The sequence below is a fragment of the Hyla sarda genome, chromosome 12 (genome assembly GCF_029499605.1).
Source record: "Hyla sarda isolate aHylSar1 chromosome 12, aHylSar1.hap1, whole genome shotgun sequence".
In the NCBI taxonomy this organism is placed as follows: Eukaryota; Metazoa; Chordata; class Amphibia; order Anura; family Hylidae; genus Hyla; species Hyla sarda.
In genome coordinates, this window is record NC_079200.1 from 22,463,626 (window position 1) to 22,480,300 (window position 16,675).

Here is a 16,675-nt window from a genome sequence, read left to right on the forward strand (position 1 = left end):
ATCATAAAGAGGGGGGGGGAGGATCCCTTTAAAATTCCCACCTACATAGTTTTTCCCAGCTGGACTACAATAGAGGAACCTCATAAACTCACTTTTAACCAATAAACAAAGTTCACTGTTTGACGTGTTCATTTGTTACATAAATTTCATTGCTTATCTCACTTATACTAACTCATGATGAGATGACAACGAACAAAGAAATAACTAACTATATCAAGCAATAACTCATTGAATGTGTATATTAACTGTCCAGAATTGATATTATTCAACTTCTGTTTGGAAATGTATCATTTATGAGGGTTATATAAGTATGATTAACATTATGGAAAATATACTACACATTGGGTGCAACCATTGGTCACTCGTGATGATTAGTAATTTTATGAGCCTATTGGAACATCCGCAGCCATTTGTAATACTAATTCAACCCGTGGATTGTTAGTAATGCTTGTATACTACAGATTTATTATGATGTAATGATATGAGCAACATGCTGAAAAAATTATATTTTATGAGCTCTTCTCCATTTAAAAGTAGGAGAGAGTCAAAGAGAATCATTCTGACCTTCTAGAATTGAACCAAACTCTAGATCTTCTTAGAAGGAACTTCTAGGAGAACCATGAGTTACAATATTAAAAATTCCTCTTGTAAGGTCATCCCGGGCATTGGTTATTATCTTAAGGAACGGAGCCATTTTACTTCATTTCATGGAAATTTTCATAAATCCTATAATATACATAATGGAGGCTACTACAAAGATCCTAAAGTTCACCGAAGCAAGAGAGTTACTTTCTCCATGCAGTCTTCTACTGGTCAAGGACAAGAGATAAAACTGGATGGTCAAAGCTATGGAAGGCACTTAGTATCGCGAGACCACAGTATTAAGAAGAACACCGGTTTGTTCAGTATTAATGAGAAGGAAACCATGCAACATCTCAACCAGCGCCTGTCAACATATCTGGAGAAGGTGAACTCTCTGGAACAGGAGAACGCAGACCTGGAGAGGAAGATCTGTGAGTGGCATGAAAACAACGCCCCCAAATCACTACCAGATTCCAGCCATTATTTTAGAACCATTCAAGAGCTACAGAATCAGGTAAAGAGCCTGAGAAGTCTTTATCTCTTAGCTCTATGATTATATATTTTAAGGAATTGAAAAGTTATGTTGATTTCCATTATTTGCAGGTCTCCTCAACTACTTTGCAGAATGCTCGGATTTTTAATCACATAAGCAATGCCAAACTGGCTACAGATGACTTAGGGACCAAGTAAGCTGCATGTTCTTAACCCAATAAGCACCAAGCCCATTTTGGCCTTAAAGCATAGGGGATACGATGTCCGATCACGGGGGTTCCGCTGCTGGGGACCCCCGCAATCTCATCTGAGGCACCCTGAACTTCGCTCCGTGCCGGATGACTGAAGACGCAGGATGGAGGCTTGTGACGTCACGGCCGCGCCCCACTCATGACGTCACAGCCACGCCCCCTCAATGCAAGTCTATGGGATGGGGCATGACTGTGACGTCATGAGCGGGGTGCAGCCTTGACATCACGAGCCTCCAGTGCTGCACCCGATGCTCTAAATGAACGCCATCCTATGGCGGGACCCCCGCAATCAGACATCTTGTCCCCTATTCTATGGATAGGGGATAAGATGTCTAGGGGCAGAGTACCTCTTTAAGGAGCAATTTTTGTGTTTTCACTTTTTTTTTCCCTCCTCCCCTTCTAAAAGTCATAACACCTTTAATTTTGCACCTACAGACCCATATAAGGGCTTGTTTTTTGTGTCAACAATTGTACTTTGTAATGACATCATTTTATTTTATACAAAAATTTGCGACAAAAAAAAAAAAAAACATTATTTGTGTGGTGAAATAAGAAAAAAATTCAATTTTGTAAATTTGGGGGCTTCCGTTTCTGCGCAGTACAGTTTTCGGTAAAAATTACACCTTATCTTTGTTCTGTAGGTCCATACGGTTACAAGGATAAACAATTTATGTAGGTTTTATTTTATTTTAATCACATTACAAAAAATGAGCCCTCATGAATCCTAGTGTATGGAAAATTTTTAAAGTTATAGGGGTGAGAAGAGGACAATGTTAAGCATACTTATTTTCGTACAAAAAGTCATAATTTTTTTTAAAGTAGTAAAATAAAGCATAACCTATATAAATTGGGTATCACTTCAATCGTATGGGCCTACAGAATAAAGATAATGTGTCACTTTTACCGAAAAGTGAATTATGAAGAAACAAAAGCCCCCAAAATTGCTAAATGGTGGTTTTTTTTTTTATTTAAATGTTGCTCCCCCAAATTTTTTTTCGTTTCACCGTAGATTTTGTAGGAAAATGAGCAATGTCAGTACAAAGTACAATTGAAATTGTTATGGTTCATGGCTAAGAAGGCGAGGAGAAAAAACTAAAGTGCAAAAACAAAAATCGACCTGCATAGCAATGCTCGGCATTAACCGTGGGTCCTGGCTACTGATAGCAACCGGGATCCACCGGGTATGAAGCTCGTGAGCATCTTCAAACACCGGTAACACAGTATGCCTTTTGTCCTTAAAGGGGTACTCCGCCCCTAGGCATCATATCCCCTATCATTATGCCCCCTCCCATAGACTTGCATTGAGGGGCGTGACATCACGATCCTCTGGCCCCTGTATCGCCAGTCTCCAAGCACAGAGCAAAGCTCGCTCCATGCACCAGATGACAGTGGTGCTGCAAAAGAGGTCACGGGGGTCCCCAGCGGCGGGACCCTCACGATCAGACATCTTATCTCCTATCCTTTAGATAGTGGATAAGATGTCTAGGGGTGGAGTACCCCTTTAAGGTGAAAAAAAAAAAAAGACATACGAATTAGAATAAGATTCACCTAAATGAATGACTTGCTTTTCTTTACCTAGGTATGAAATGGAACATAACTTAAGAAGTAGCGTTGAGGCAGATATTGCTTTGCTTAGAAGAGTCCTTAAGGAACTCAACAAGCAAAAACAATACTTGGAAACTGAAGTTCAGTGTCTCCAGGAAGATATTATCCAAATTGACAACCAGCATGAAGAGGTTAAGTAAAAATTTTTGCTTTAATGGATATGATTAATGAAATTTTATCTTAAAGGGGAATTCCAGTAAAAAACTATTATGACAATATTAGCTACCGTATATACTCGAGTATAAGCCAAGTTTTTCAGCACGATTTTTCGTGCTGAAAACACCCCCCTCGGCTTATACTCAAGTGTACTCTCCACCTGCAGTGGTCTTCAACCTGCGGACCTCCAGAGGTTTCAAAACTACAACTCCCAGCAAGCCCGGGCAGCCATCGGCTGTCCGGGCTTGCTGGGAGTTGTAGTTTTGAAACCTCCGGAGGTCCGCAGGTTGAAGACCACTGCGGCCTTCGACATCATCCAGCCCCCTCTCACCCCCTTTAGTTCTGTACAGTACTCGCCTCCGCTCGGCGCTGGTCCAGTGCTGCAGGACGGTCCGGAGAGGAGGTCGTCCGGTGGGATAGTGGTTCCGGGCTGCTATCTTCACCGGGGAGGCCTCTTCTAAGCCCTTCGGGCCCGGCCCCAGAATAGTCACTTTGCCTTGACAACGACGCAGAGGTACGTTCATTGCCAACGTACTTCTGCGTCATCGTCAAGGCAACGCCTCTATTCTGGGCCCGAAGCGCGGAGAAGAGGCGCCCCCAGTGAAGATAGCAGTCCGGAACCACTATCCCATCGGACGACCTCCTCTCCGGACAGCCCTGCAGCACCGGACCAGCGCCGAGCGGAGGCGAGTACTGTACAGAACTAAAGGGGGTGAGAGGGGGCTGGATGATGTCGAAGGGCGCAGTGGTCTTCAACCTGCGGACCTCCGGAGGTTTCAAAACTACAACTCCCAGCAAGCCCGGACAGCCGATGGCTGCCCGGGCTTGCTGGGAGTTGTAGTTTTGAAACCTCTGGAGGTCCGCAGGTTGAAGACCACTGAGGGCGGATGATGACAAGAGGATGATGAAGGGGGGGTGTGGGATGATGACAAGAGGATGATGAAGGGGGGGTGTGGGATGATGACAAGAGGATGATGAAGGGGGGGGGTGTGGGATGATGAAGGGGGGTGGGGATGATGACAAGGGGATGATGAAGGGGGGTGTGTGGGATGATTACAAGGGGATGATGAAGGGGGGTGGGGATGATGACAAGGGGATGATGAAGGGGGGGTGTGGGATGATTACAAGGGGATGATGAAGGGGGGTGGGGATGATGACAAGGGGATGATGAAGGGGGGGGTGTGGGATGATGACAAGGGGATGATGACAGGTGATGATGATGAGGGTCTGGATGATGACAGGCGGTGATGATGATGAGGATGTTAATGATGGGTCTGGATGATGACAGGGGGGATGATGTATTTCCCACCCTAGGCTTATACTCGAGTCAATAACTTTTCCTGGGATTTTGGGTTGAAATTAGGGGTCTCGGCTTATACTCGGGTCGGCTTATACTCGAGTATATACGGTATGTTGCGGGTGCAATAACAAAAATAAAGGATTTGTTGCTTTTTAAATACAGGAAGTAAGTTATCTACAATCACAATTGGGATCTCGGGTCAATGTGGCCCTGAATGCTGCGCCATCGGTCGATCTGACCCAAGCATTGTCTGAAATTCAAGAGCAATATGAGAACCTTATGGCCAGGAACCTGAAGGAAGTGGAAAGCATCTTTCTCAATAGGGTATTGCAATAATGTTATTTTATTCTTATGTATGTGGTAGTCTTGTTATGTTTTGACAAGTTCAATTACCAAGGTCATTTGGTTATATAGTTAGTATTTGTTGACTGCAATACCTAGGGCTCCTTGTCTATTTATAATACTGGTTGCTTTTGAATGAGCGGTTTTTGAGCTTCTAATAATGGGCCCATGTGCAACTGCTCCCTCAGCATCTCCTAGAGCTAGACCCCTGGTACATTTTATTATAGCTTCACATAACTAAATAAATAACTGATTCTCTTTTCAGAGTGCAGAACTAAACAGTGAGATGCCATCTGGGACCATGCAAATTGTGTCATTCAAGAATGAGGTCGTAAATCTCAAACATTCTGTGCAGACCCTGGAGATTGAGTTAAAAAGTCAACTGAAATTGGTAGGAGCCTTGGTTTACAATATTGTTGAGATAAGTAGATAAAATATTTAGTGGAAGGGATTGCCTAACCCTATTTTCTTTTGTCATAATCTCTCTGTTTCCCCTTGTAGTTTCCTCCAACATTTTTTTTGTCTCAGTGCCTTTGGGAATCCTCTGTTGCTGCTTTTCTGATGTGTGCTCTGGGTCACAGTTAAGCCTCCTGCCCCACATCCTCCTGTCTGACTGTTGCTCCACCTACCCCACCCCTCGGCAGAGAAATACAGGACTCTTTTGGTGGCTTAGTGGTTAGCTCTTTTTCCTTGGAGCACAGGGGTTTTGGGTTCGAATCACACCAGGGCAGCATCTGAAAATATAACAGACACAATGGGATCCTGGATAGAAGCGAGGTGGCATCTAGACTAGAGAGGTAGATTTGAGTGTCTGTAACGATGGCGGTTGGCAATCGCCATTGTGTACCACTTACTTCAGCCTACCTTGGCCGAACAGCTCGCACAGCTCCTCCTACGCGCTGCAAGCTCCAGAATGTTACTGGTGCATCTAGTAGGGGCCGCAAAATGCCTGTCTCTTTAAGGGTTCATGTGTGCCTCTGATTCCACTCCATCTCCAATCCCTGATCAGCCTTACCTATTTAAGGGTGCTCTGCCCTGCCTTTATTGCCTGAGCAATATTGTGGTTTTCCATAGTGAAGGTTCATAGCTGTCACGTCCCCTCCCGTATGCTTGCATTGAGGGGCGGAGCGTGACATCACACGGGAACGGGGGCGTGATGTCACATGCCACCCGCCCTGTAGTCGCTGGTAATCAGTCCCGGAGTGAACACGCTCCGGGGACTGATTACAAACAGGGTGCCGCGTGCATGATCCCGGGGGTCCCCAGCGGCGGGACTCCTGTGATCAGGCATCTTATCCCCTATCCTTTGGATAGGGGATGAGATGTCTAAGCACCGGAGTACCCCTTTAAAGGTGTTAAAGAGTTGCCTGGGGTTTTGGGATAAGGTAGAGATGACAAAAGTGAAGAAGTCCTTGAAAGTGAGGAGTTCATGTCTGTATGTTGAGAAGTCTTCTGTGGAGTTAGTCTCAATTGGCTATTTGTCCATCAATATGTTCGGTTCTGTTGTGTGAGAGAGCGTCCACTGAGTTGAGAGCTGAGGTGACCTGGGTGTAATAAAATGTAGTGGCTGTGTCTGCATCGCAAAAAAAGGTAAAGGTGGAGAGTGGTAGAAGAAAGGCTGAAAGTGTGTCAGTGTTGAGATATCCAAGGTTCCTACAGGGATGGGCTGGGATCTGGAAAAGGGCATAGGGGACAGTTGAAGATAAGAGAGAAGAAAATGGAAGAGGCTATGGTCAGAAACTTGGAAAGGTGTGTTTAAGGGGTTAGATATGGAACAGAGGTCTAGTTTGTGCTTCTCATTGTGTGTGGCTGTGGAGGACCACTGTAAGAAGCCAAAGAAGAAAGTGAGTGATAGGTGTTTAGAGGTGGCTGACTGGGGCGTGTTGATGGAGATGTTGAAGTCACCAATGATGATACTAAAGATGTCCAAAGAGAGAAAATGTTGAAGCCAGATAGTGAAGTGGTCGATGAAGTTAGTTACAAGGCCTGGAGGTCCATAGATGATGGCCACTTGAAGGTTAGCGGGGGAGTAGATGCAGACAGAGTGTAATTCGAAAGAAGGGAGGGCAAAGAAGGTAGGAGATAGAGTTGGGGTGAAGAACAAGTTCTTCGATAACTCCAGGCCCCGTTTGTTATGTTATCGGGGTGGGGTGCGTGGGAAAATTGAAGGCTGCTGTAGAAAAGTGCATCAGGGGAGGCAGTATCTGAGGGTGAGCCACATTTCTCTCTTTAAACACAAACAACTCCTCCGACATATGAGGAAACTAAAATTGTATTCAAAATCATAAATTAATTTTCTTTATTTTAGAAATCAGCATTGGAGGGTACATTGATGGAAGTCCAGGACACATATGGATCCCAGCTTGCTCGGATACAAGGCCTGATCGATAATTTAGAAAAACAGATGTCACAAATCCAATCAGACCTAAATAGACACATTTCTAACTACCAGCAACTCATGGACCACAAGTCTCTCCTGAAGATGGAGATTGCTACCTATAAGCAGCTTCTAGATGGTCCTGATGCCAAGTAAGTCTTTATTCTGTACTAACAGTAAATACAAGCTAGATGTAAATTTTATAGATGGACAGTTTAGAATTATGTGGGTGGAATTGTTTTTAAGCTCGTGGTGCATGCTTCTAGAGTTATACATTTCATGTTTTAGGAGACTGATTTGTGAAGAAGAAACCTCCTCAATTAGGTGTAATTACTAAGGAAAGGTTTTGCTGGCTATTTAGCTGACTACGTACAGTAGTCTTAACCCCTTAAGGGCGCTGCCTGTTTTTCCCTAATGACCAATCCCCTTTTTTCAGATCTGGCATATGTCTTTAAGTGGTATTAATTTTGGAATGCTTTTACTGAGCGAAACGATTTAGAGATTGTTTTTCGTGACATATTGTACATATTGTTCCAAAAGTCATAACTTTATTTTTCAGTCATTGTGTGAGGGCTTCTATTTTGCGGGACAAGCTGTAATTTTTATTGGTACCATCTTTTGATTCATGCTATCTCTTTTTTTCCCCATCTATTTTGGACCACAATTAGCGATTCTTACCTTTTATTTATAGGTTTGCATTTTTTTCATGATAATACAGAGCTTTTTTGGAAAAGCAGCATTTTAATTTTTTTACTCTTTATTTATTTCTACTATTTCTATATATTGCTGTTTTCTGTTATACTATGCTGCAGTACATCTGTACTACAGCCCAGCATAACAGTGAGTACTACACTGACATTAAGCCTGTGCGATTCAGTTCATGGCTGGACCTCACAGGCTGCCGTACTTCAGCTGTCCTCCTGCTGCCATGACAACCATCGGGACGCCACAATGGCATTGCAGGGTCTCCAATGGGGGGCAGGGGAGCCCCCTTCCCCTGTCAATCCTATAGATGCCGTGGTCAGTACTGACCAGAGCAGGAGATCAGATGGACATAGGCATATGCCCAGTTGCATGAACATGTTTGCAGCTGGGATGTATGCATATGTCCAATAGCAGGAAGGGGTTAATACACATTAGAAAAAAGTTTGTGATTTCGGTAGAACCAGCCAACTCTCATGCCAGTTCTGTCTCAACTCTTCCTGAGTGCATAAATAAATCGGAGATATAGTTGTCAGTCTATAAACCCCTTCCCGACCTATGACATACCTGTATGTCATGAGTGGGAAGGTGTTCCCGACCCATGACGTACCAGGTACGTCATGAACATTTTTGCCGCTACTCGCGGCATCCCACAGCGCCCGGTAAGATGGTGGCTATCACTGATAGCCAGCCATCTTACCATGCGACCACGGGGGGTTTCATCCCCCCCCCCAGCGATCGCTGCTATCAGCTGGTCAAATCTGACTAGCTGATAGCAGCGTTTCGCTATGAGAATACTTAGCAGCGCGGTGTGTGAGTCCGGATCACGGGGATCGGGACACACACCGCTCTGCTAAGTGTCCCTTACCTGTCCCCCGGCGTCACTTACCCGGCCATGCGGTGTCCCGAGCGGTCCCGGCGCGAGCGGCGTCCTCCAGGCGGTCCCGGCGGCGTTGCGTCACGGAGGTGAGTTTCCGGCAGCAGTGCAGCATCTTCATTGGCAGCAGTGAGATCGCCGTAAAGCGATCTCACTGCTGCCTTTGGGAGTTTCAAAACTGCAACTCACAGCATGCCCAGACAGACTTTGGCTTTCTGTGCATGCTGGGAGTTGTAGTTTTGCAACATCTGGAGGTCCACAGTTTGGAGACCACTGTATAATGGTCTCCAATCTGTGCTCTTCCAGATGTTGCAAAACTACAAATCTCAGCATGCTCAGTCTGTCCAGGCATGCTGGGAGTTGTAGTTCTGTAACATCTGGAAGAGCACAGATTGGAGACCATTATACAGTGGTCTCCAAACTGTGGACCTCCAGATGTTGCAAAACTACAACTCCCAGCATACCAGACTACCCAAGCATGCTGGAAGTTGTAGTTCGGCAACATCTGATCCTTCAGATATTGCCGAACTACAACTTCCAGCATGCCTGGGCAGTCTGGGCATGCTGGGAGTTGTAGTTTTGCAACAACTGGAGGCACACTAGTTGGGAAACATTGTCCGTTTCCTACCTCAGTGCCTCCAGCTGTTGCAATTGTTGCAAAACTATAACTCCCAGCATGCACTGACACACCAGTGGGGAGTTGTAGTTTTGCAACAGCTGGAGGCACACTGGTTTGGAAACACTAAGTTTGGTTGCAAAACACTTGAAAGTTTATTACTTAACTTAGTGTTTCCAAACCAGTGTGCCTCCAGCTGTTGCAAAACTATAACTCCCAGCATGCACGGACAGCCAAAGGGCATGCTCGGAGTTTGCAAAAGCTGGATGTTTACCCCCTCCCCCCAATGTGAATGTACAGGGTACACTCACATGGGCGGAGGTTTACAGTGAGTGCTGCAAGTTTGAGATGGCGCAAATTTTGCGCTGCAGCTCAAACTCCCAGCGGCAAGCTGTGAACCTCTGCCCATGTGACTGTACCCTAAAAACACTACACTACATTGACACTAACCTAAAATAAAAAGTAAAAAACACTACATAAACACATACCCCTACACAGCCCCCCTCCCCCCAAAAAATGAAAAACGTCTGGTACGCTACTGTTTCCAAAATGGAGCCTCCAGCTGTTGCAAAACAACAACTTCCAGTATTGCCGGACAGCCATTGACTGTCCAGGCATGCTGGGAGTTTTGCAACAGCTGGAGGCACCCTGTTTGGGAATCATTGGCATAGAATACCCCTATGCAAATCCCTAATTTAGGCCTCAAATGCGCATGGCGCTCTCTCACTTTGGAGCCCTGTCGTAAATTGCCTTACAAATTTTGGGGGGCTTTTTCTTCTTTAACACCTTATGAAAAGGTGAAGTTGGGGTCTACACCAGCATGTTAGTGTATACAAATTAAATTTTTTAAACTGACATGCTGGTGTTGCCCTATTCTTTTCATTTTCACAAGAGATAAAAGGGAAAAAAGACCCTCAAAATTTGTAACGCAATTTCTCCCGACTACGGAGATACCCCATATGTGGGCGCAAAGTGCTCTGGGGGCGCACAACAAGGCCCAGAAGGGAGAGTGCACCATGTACATTTGAGGTGATTTGCACAGGGGTGGCTGATTGTTACAGCAGTTCTGACATATACGCAAAACAATAAATATCCATATGTGACCCCATTTTGGAAACTACACCCCTCACGGAATGTAATAAGGGGTGCAGTGAGCATTTACACCCCACTGGTGTATGATAGATTTTTGGAACAGTGTTCTGTGAAAATGAAAAATAACATTTTTCATTTGCACAGTCCACTGTTTCAAATATCTGTCAAACGCCAGTGGGGTGTAAATGCTCACTGCACCCCTTATTAAATTCCATGAGGGGTGCAGTTTCCAAAATGGGGTCACATGTGGGGGGTCCACTATTATGGCACCATAGGGGCTTCCTAAATGGGACATGCCCCCCAAAAACCCTTTCAGAAAAACTCACTCTCCAAAATCCCATTGTCGCTCCTTCCCTTCTGAGCCCTCTACTGCGCCCGTCGAACACTTGACATACACATATGAGGTATTTCCTTACTCGAGAGAAATTGAGTTACAAATTTTAGGGTGATTTCTCTCTTTTTACCCCTTGTAAAAATTTAAAAATTGGGTCTACAAGAACATGCGGGTGTAAAAAATGAAGATTTAGAATTTTCTCCTTCACTTTGCTGCTATTCCTGTGAAACACCTAAAGGGTTAAAACACTTACTGAATGTCGTTTTGAATACTTTCAGGGGTGCAGTTTTTATAATGGGGTAATTTATATGGTATTTCTAATATGAAGACCCTTAAAATCCACTTCCAACCTGAACTGGTCCCTGAAAAAGTAAGATTTTGAAAATCTTGAGAAAAATTGGAAAATTGCTGCTGTACTTTGAAGCCCTCTGGTGTCTTCCAAAAGTAAAAACTTGTAAATTTTTGGATGCAAACATAAAGTAGACATATTGTATATGTGAAATAATATGTAATTTATTTGGAATATCCATTTTCCTTACAAGCAGAGACTTTCAGAGTTAGAAAAATGCAAAATTTTCTAAATTTTCATGAAATTTTTTGATTTTTTTTACCAAGAAAGGATGCAAATATCAGTGAAATTTTACCAATAACATAAAGTAGAACATGTCACGAAAAAACAATCTCGGAATCAGAATGATAAGTAAAAGCATTCCAGAGTTATTAATGTTTAAAGTAACAGTCGTCAGATTTTCAAAAAATGCCCAGGTCCTGAAGGTGAAAATGGGCTGGGTCATGAAGGGGTTAACCATTCACGGGTTGGGTCCACATAAGCAAGAGTTGGTCTTTGCTGCCAGCTCTTTAGTCTGGCTCTTAGAAGTTGGTCCTTAATTGGGGATCCCCTCCTATGATGTCCTTGGGTCATATGGATAGGATTTGCATGTCAGAAAACCACTTTAATTTCTTTGATAACTGATAACTATAGTAAAATAGCATTAATGTCATATTTTAATACATTTCCAGGTTCTCATCTCTCTACATTTCATTGAATAAAGATGGTAAGATAATTTCTTTTTTTATTTCTAAAATAACATGAAAGAGATGAGGGTCACAAAATGTCTTCCTTTTATTACTGGATTTAAGGTTTATTGGTTTATTTGTGTCTCATCTTAGGGACACTTTCTAATGGATATTCCCAATGTAAGTGCCAGGAACAAACCAAAGTTTGGACTCCCACTGATTATAAAGTGATAGCATATTTTAGTGTTATGCCATCACTATGGAATGAGATTACCCCTTTAAAGGGGTACTCCGGCCCTAGACATCATATTCCCTATCCGCCACTGGGGACACCCATGATCTCGGCTGTGGCACCCCAGACATCTGGTGCACAGAGCGAACTTTGCTCCCTGCCAGATAACTGGCAATGCAGGGCGGTGTCTCGTGGTGTCACGGCCACGCCCGCTCATGATGTCACAGCAACGCCCCCTCAATGCAAGTCTATAGGAAGGGGCGTGGCCATGGCATCACAAGCGTAGCGTGGCCGTGATGTCAAGAGCCTCCGGCGCTGCACCCAATGCTCTAAACGAATGCCAGGTGCAAAAGGGAGATCGCAGGTGTCCCCCAGGATCAGACATCTTATCCCTGATCCCTTGGATAGGGGATAAGCTGTCTAGAGGCAAAGTACCCCTTTAAAGTGTACCTGTCGTCAACAAATACTTTTTATATAATGTAGATAATACCATTATACTGTATGTATATTTGCAATATACATTGGTTAAAAAATGTGTTTATTTTTGGGTAAAGAAGTTCTATCCCTGCAGCAATTGCCTGTGTGTCTCTTTGAGGAGTCCAAATACAGGAAGTGAGGGTAGGACAAGCCGGGCTCTGTGCAGGCTGCTGGCTTGTCAATCATTCTGATGTGTGAACATGTAGCAAGTCACAAAGCCCTGCTTGTCCTCAGTGTACAGAGTCCGACATGTCCTCAGTGTACAGAGCCCTGCTTGTCCTCAGTGTACAGAGCCCTGCTTGTCCTCAGTGTACAGAGCCCTGCTTGTCCTCAGTGTACAGAGTCCGACTTGTCCTCAGTGTACAGAGCCCTGCTTGTCCTCAGTGTACAGAGCCCTGCTTGTCCTCAGTGTACAGAGCCCTGCTTGTCCTCAGTGTACAGAGCCCTGCTTGTCCTCAGTGTACAGAGCCCTGCTTGTCCTCAGTGTACAGAGCCCTGCTTGTCCTCAGTGTACAGAGCCCTGCTTGTCCTCAGTGTACAGAGCCCTGCTTGTCCTCAGTGTACAGAGCCCTGCTTGTCCTCAGTGTACAGAGCCCTGTTTGTCCTCAGTGTACAGAACCCTGCTGGCCCTCAGTGTACAGAACCCTGCTGGTCCTCAGTGTACAGAGCCCTGCTTGTCCTCAGTGTACAGAGCCCTGCTTGTCCTCAGTGTACAGAGTCCGACTTGTCCTCAGTGTACAGAGCCCTGCTTGTCCTCAGTGTACAGAGCCCTGCTTGTCCTCAGTGTACAGAGCCCTGCTTGTCCTCAGTGTACAGAGCCCTGCTTGTCCTCAGTGTACAGAGCCCTGCTTGTCTTCAGTGTACAGAACCCTGCTGGTCCTCAGTGTACAGAACCCTGCTGGTCCTCAGTGTACAGAGCCCTGCTTGTCCTCAGTGTACAGAGCCCTGCTTTTCCTTAGTGTAAAGAGCCCTGCTTGTCCTTAGTGTACAGAGCCCTGCTTGTCCTCACTGCACAGAGCCCTGCTTGTTGAGGACAGGTACACTTTAATGGTCTACAATGTGGCATTTGAGAAAAAAGAAAAAAAAAAAGAATATCTGAGTAAACCAGAACCATTGTTATACCATTTCCAAGTGATAAAGGTCACCACTGTTCGATCAGTAAGGGTCCTACTGATCTATAAATATTGTGTAAGAATATGGTTAGCTTATATTTTTTATGTTTCAAAGAGTTTTTCTTTGTCATCTTGTGCCCACTTATAAAGACTTTCTTTGTTAACAGTGTTACACCATGGTTTTACAAGTTAGATGCCCTCAGAAGATCGACCAGGATGAAAGACTTCCTCAAAGATGAATGGTGCTTCTATACTTATTTTGAACTTACATTTTTTTTCTGTAAAATGGGATCGAGCAAGTTATAATATTAAGATTATAATAATCACTATGAGTTTGGGTGAAGTAGACTCACTGTTCATGTTCAGGTGTATTTTTATTTAACCTGCGGGTTTGTGCAATGCATTTTGTTAGAACAAGTTACTCAATTTTATGACCAAAAGTTTGACTAGAGGACATACATTGTATTCTACAGAGGAAACCCTTACCATAACTTTGGGGCTTGTAAAAAATGAGGGCCAAACTAGGCCAATCTTCTTTTCCTATGGATTAAGCAAATACTCCAATAATAGGTCTTTGGCATGGCCCCTTTACTACTGGAGCAATATTAGGAAACCAGTAGTAGGCAACCAGGACATAAGGGACAGGAAGAAAGAATTAAGGAGCGACCAGCCAGTGGGTTTATAAATGGTTCTGTGCAGTGGCGTTAGAATCCTAACTTGATTGGTTCCATAGGGGCTCCATGGGCCAGATACTTTAACAACTTTGCGTTGTCAAGTCTATGCATAGGATGTTGCTCTTCCAGATTTTGTTGATCAGGTCTTTAGACCATCATACACCATAATACTAGAAACTGAATACATTTACGTGCTCTGCCTCCACTTATGGTGGATATAGGAAAGTATAGGCAGACTGAGAGGTAAATAGAGACAGCACTGTGTCCAAAAGCAGTGGGAAGAGCATGGAGGGAAGTTCTGTGTAGGGGACAGAGCCTATGGGCTGGTTGGGCCTTTTGGTGCCACAACAGATTACTCTTTATAATAAGAATGGCTAGAACGCTTGGGCATGTCAATCTCACAATTTTTAGGATGGGCCGATTGCTTAGAGGCCCACACATTAAGTACTATATATGGTATTGGTATGGTAATGTTCCCCAGGAAGGACCTGATTTGGTGTAAGGCGGTTTGTTAAGTGGGGTGCCTTAATGGGTAAGGTGTAGAATCCCACCACACACTAGGATGCCTGTGGGGATGGGCCAATCTGTAGGGGTCCTGAATTCTCTAGCCTTTTAAGATATGTTTCTAGCCCAGAAGGAAGGGATGTTTAATAGGTATGCTAAAAATGCCCTCTGAAAGATGTTGATTCAGTGGTTGAGTTGCAATGATGCTCTGGTATTTACTTCTTACTTAGCAAGAGCTTCTTGCTTCACCCGCATGATCCTATGCTAAGTATTTGTTGCTTGTCATTCAATTTTTTTTTGCTGAAGAGACCACAAAACTAACTCTATGGAAGAGAAGGAGACTCTGAACACTCTAGGCTATACTCTCTCAGACTGGGATCAACTTCTTGTCTCATAAGAAAGTGAGGCTTGGCCAGTTAGGCTCCTCCCACCTTCCACGACTATCCCAAGTTAATGGGATAGTGTAGCGCAAAGGGCCACTACTGACAGCTGACCTAACATTCTCCAGTAGAAGAGTGATATTAAAACGTAACTTTTTATCTATTGGTAATAGGTTACCATCAATTTGACGCAAAATGTAGAGACAACTGTTAAATATAGTAGCAAATTCTCATTTATCATATATATATATATATATATATATATATATATATATATATACAACAATAGTCACTATCCCAATGAACACGTCTCCAAATGCTGCCCAAAGGGCAGCATTTGGAGTCGTGTTCATTGGAATAGTGACTATTTTTGTATATATAAGATAAATGAGAATTTGCTACTATATTTCACAGTTGTTTCTACATTTTGCGTCAAATTGATGGTAACCTATTACTAATAGAACACTCACTATCTTGTGTGTTTTATTTATAACACTATTAAAAGTTAAGTTTTAATATCACTCCCCTTTAATATTAATATACGTAGATTGGGAGCACTGCATATTATAGGTACTGTAACTAAATGCCTGATCCATCTTTTTCTATTATTATTCTCGAGTAGAAGGAAGTAGAATACAGCAAAAAAAGGTATAGAAAACATTATAATACAGTATCATCAAAAAATTTTGCAGTAAAGGCATTATACTTCACAGTTTCCAAAATGCAGAGGGCAATATCCTACAACCAAGAAGACATAGTTAGAATAACTCTGCACTGGGACACTGCACAAATGACCAATTTGGTGAAGCCCTATTTACTATGAGGCAAGTGACCCTTATTAAAAACATTATGGTATTTACAAGTGTGTACATTAAGCAGTGATCTGAGTAATTACCCATAAGCTCTGTGATTAATGTTGGATTAGGACTGTATGGTCATTCACATCTTCTCTCATGTTTCGGATGGATGTCTACACATCTGTATTCTTACAACTGTATTTTACTAAATAAATAATTTTACATTCTAATTTGTGTCTTTGTTATTAAAGAAGTAAATTAACAAATACCCCCTAGAGGGTCTACGGGCACTTATATATTAAACAACAACCTTGGGGATATATGTCCCCTCAGGGAAACCCTGAATAGAGACCCTCTACGGTCTAAAACTTAGCTTTTAATAATTCCAAATTAATATTAAAGGTGCTCAAAAATTTCCACTAGGTGGCAATATGTGCTTAAAATTACAGTCCCTATTAATAATGTTTTTTAGTGCATTCTATGCAGGATGATCTTGATCACGGTGCTCAGTTTGCAGCGCTCTGCTCTGACACCGTCTACAGACATTGTGTCACTGCGCACCGTGATCCATCCATTTTATAACAATGGGACTGAGCTAAAATCTCCTCCTCTGGCTCAACGTTTCGCTAGTTGGACCTGGCTTTTTCAAGAGTATGAGGTACGATTCGTCACGAACTTCTCGGCTCGGCAGTTGATGACTTTTCCTGCGTAAATTAGTTCAATCTTCAGGTGCTCCGGTGGGCTGATAAAGGTGGA

General features: G+C 43.5%; 1 protein-coding gene across 1 annotated transcript; it reads left to right on the top strand.

Annotated features, from left to right (window-relative positions):
• The first annotated feature begins 619 nt into the window (after positions 1-619).
• Positions 620-13,803, top strand: LOC130296275 (keratin, type I cytoskeletal 19-like). Its single transcript, XM_056547666.1, has 10 exons — positions 620-1,096; positions 1,186-1,268; positions 2,905-3,061; positions 4,549-4,710; positions 4,994-5,119; positions 7,037-7,257; positions 11,747-11,781; positions 11,897-11,923; positions 13,585-13,640; positions 13,732-13,803. Exons 1-10 carry the CDS (start codon positions 620-622, stop codon positions 13,801-13,803), a joined length of 1,416 nt encoding a protein of 471 aa, XP_056403641.1.
• The last annotated feature ends 2,872 nt before the right edge of the window (positions 13,804-16,675 follow it).

Coding starts and splice junctions, on each gene's coding strand:
- LOC130296275 (XM_056547666.1), top strand. CDS start 620: ATGAGTTACAATATTAAAAATTCCTCTTGTAAGGTCATCCCGGGCATT. Junction 1,097..1,185: donor TTCAAGAGCTACAGAATCAG/GTAAAGAGCCTG, acceptor CATTATTTGCAG/GTCTCCTCAACTACTTTGCA. Junction 5,120..7,036: donor TAAAAAGTCAACTGAAATTG/GTAGGAGCCTTG, acceptor TCTTTATTTTAG/AAATCAGCATTGGAGGGTAC.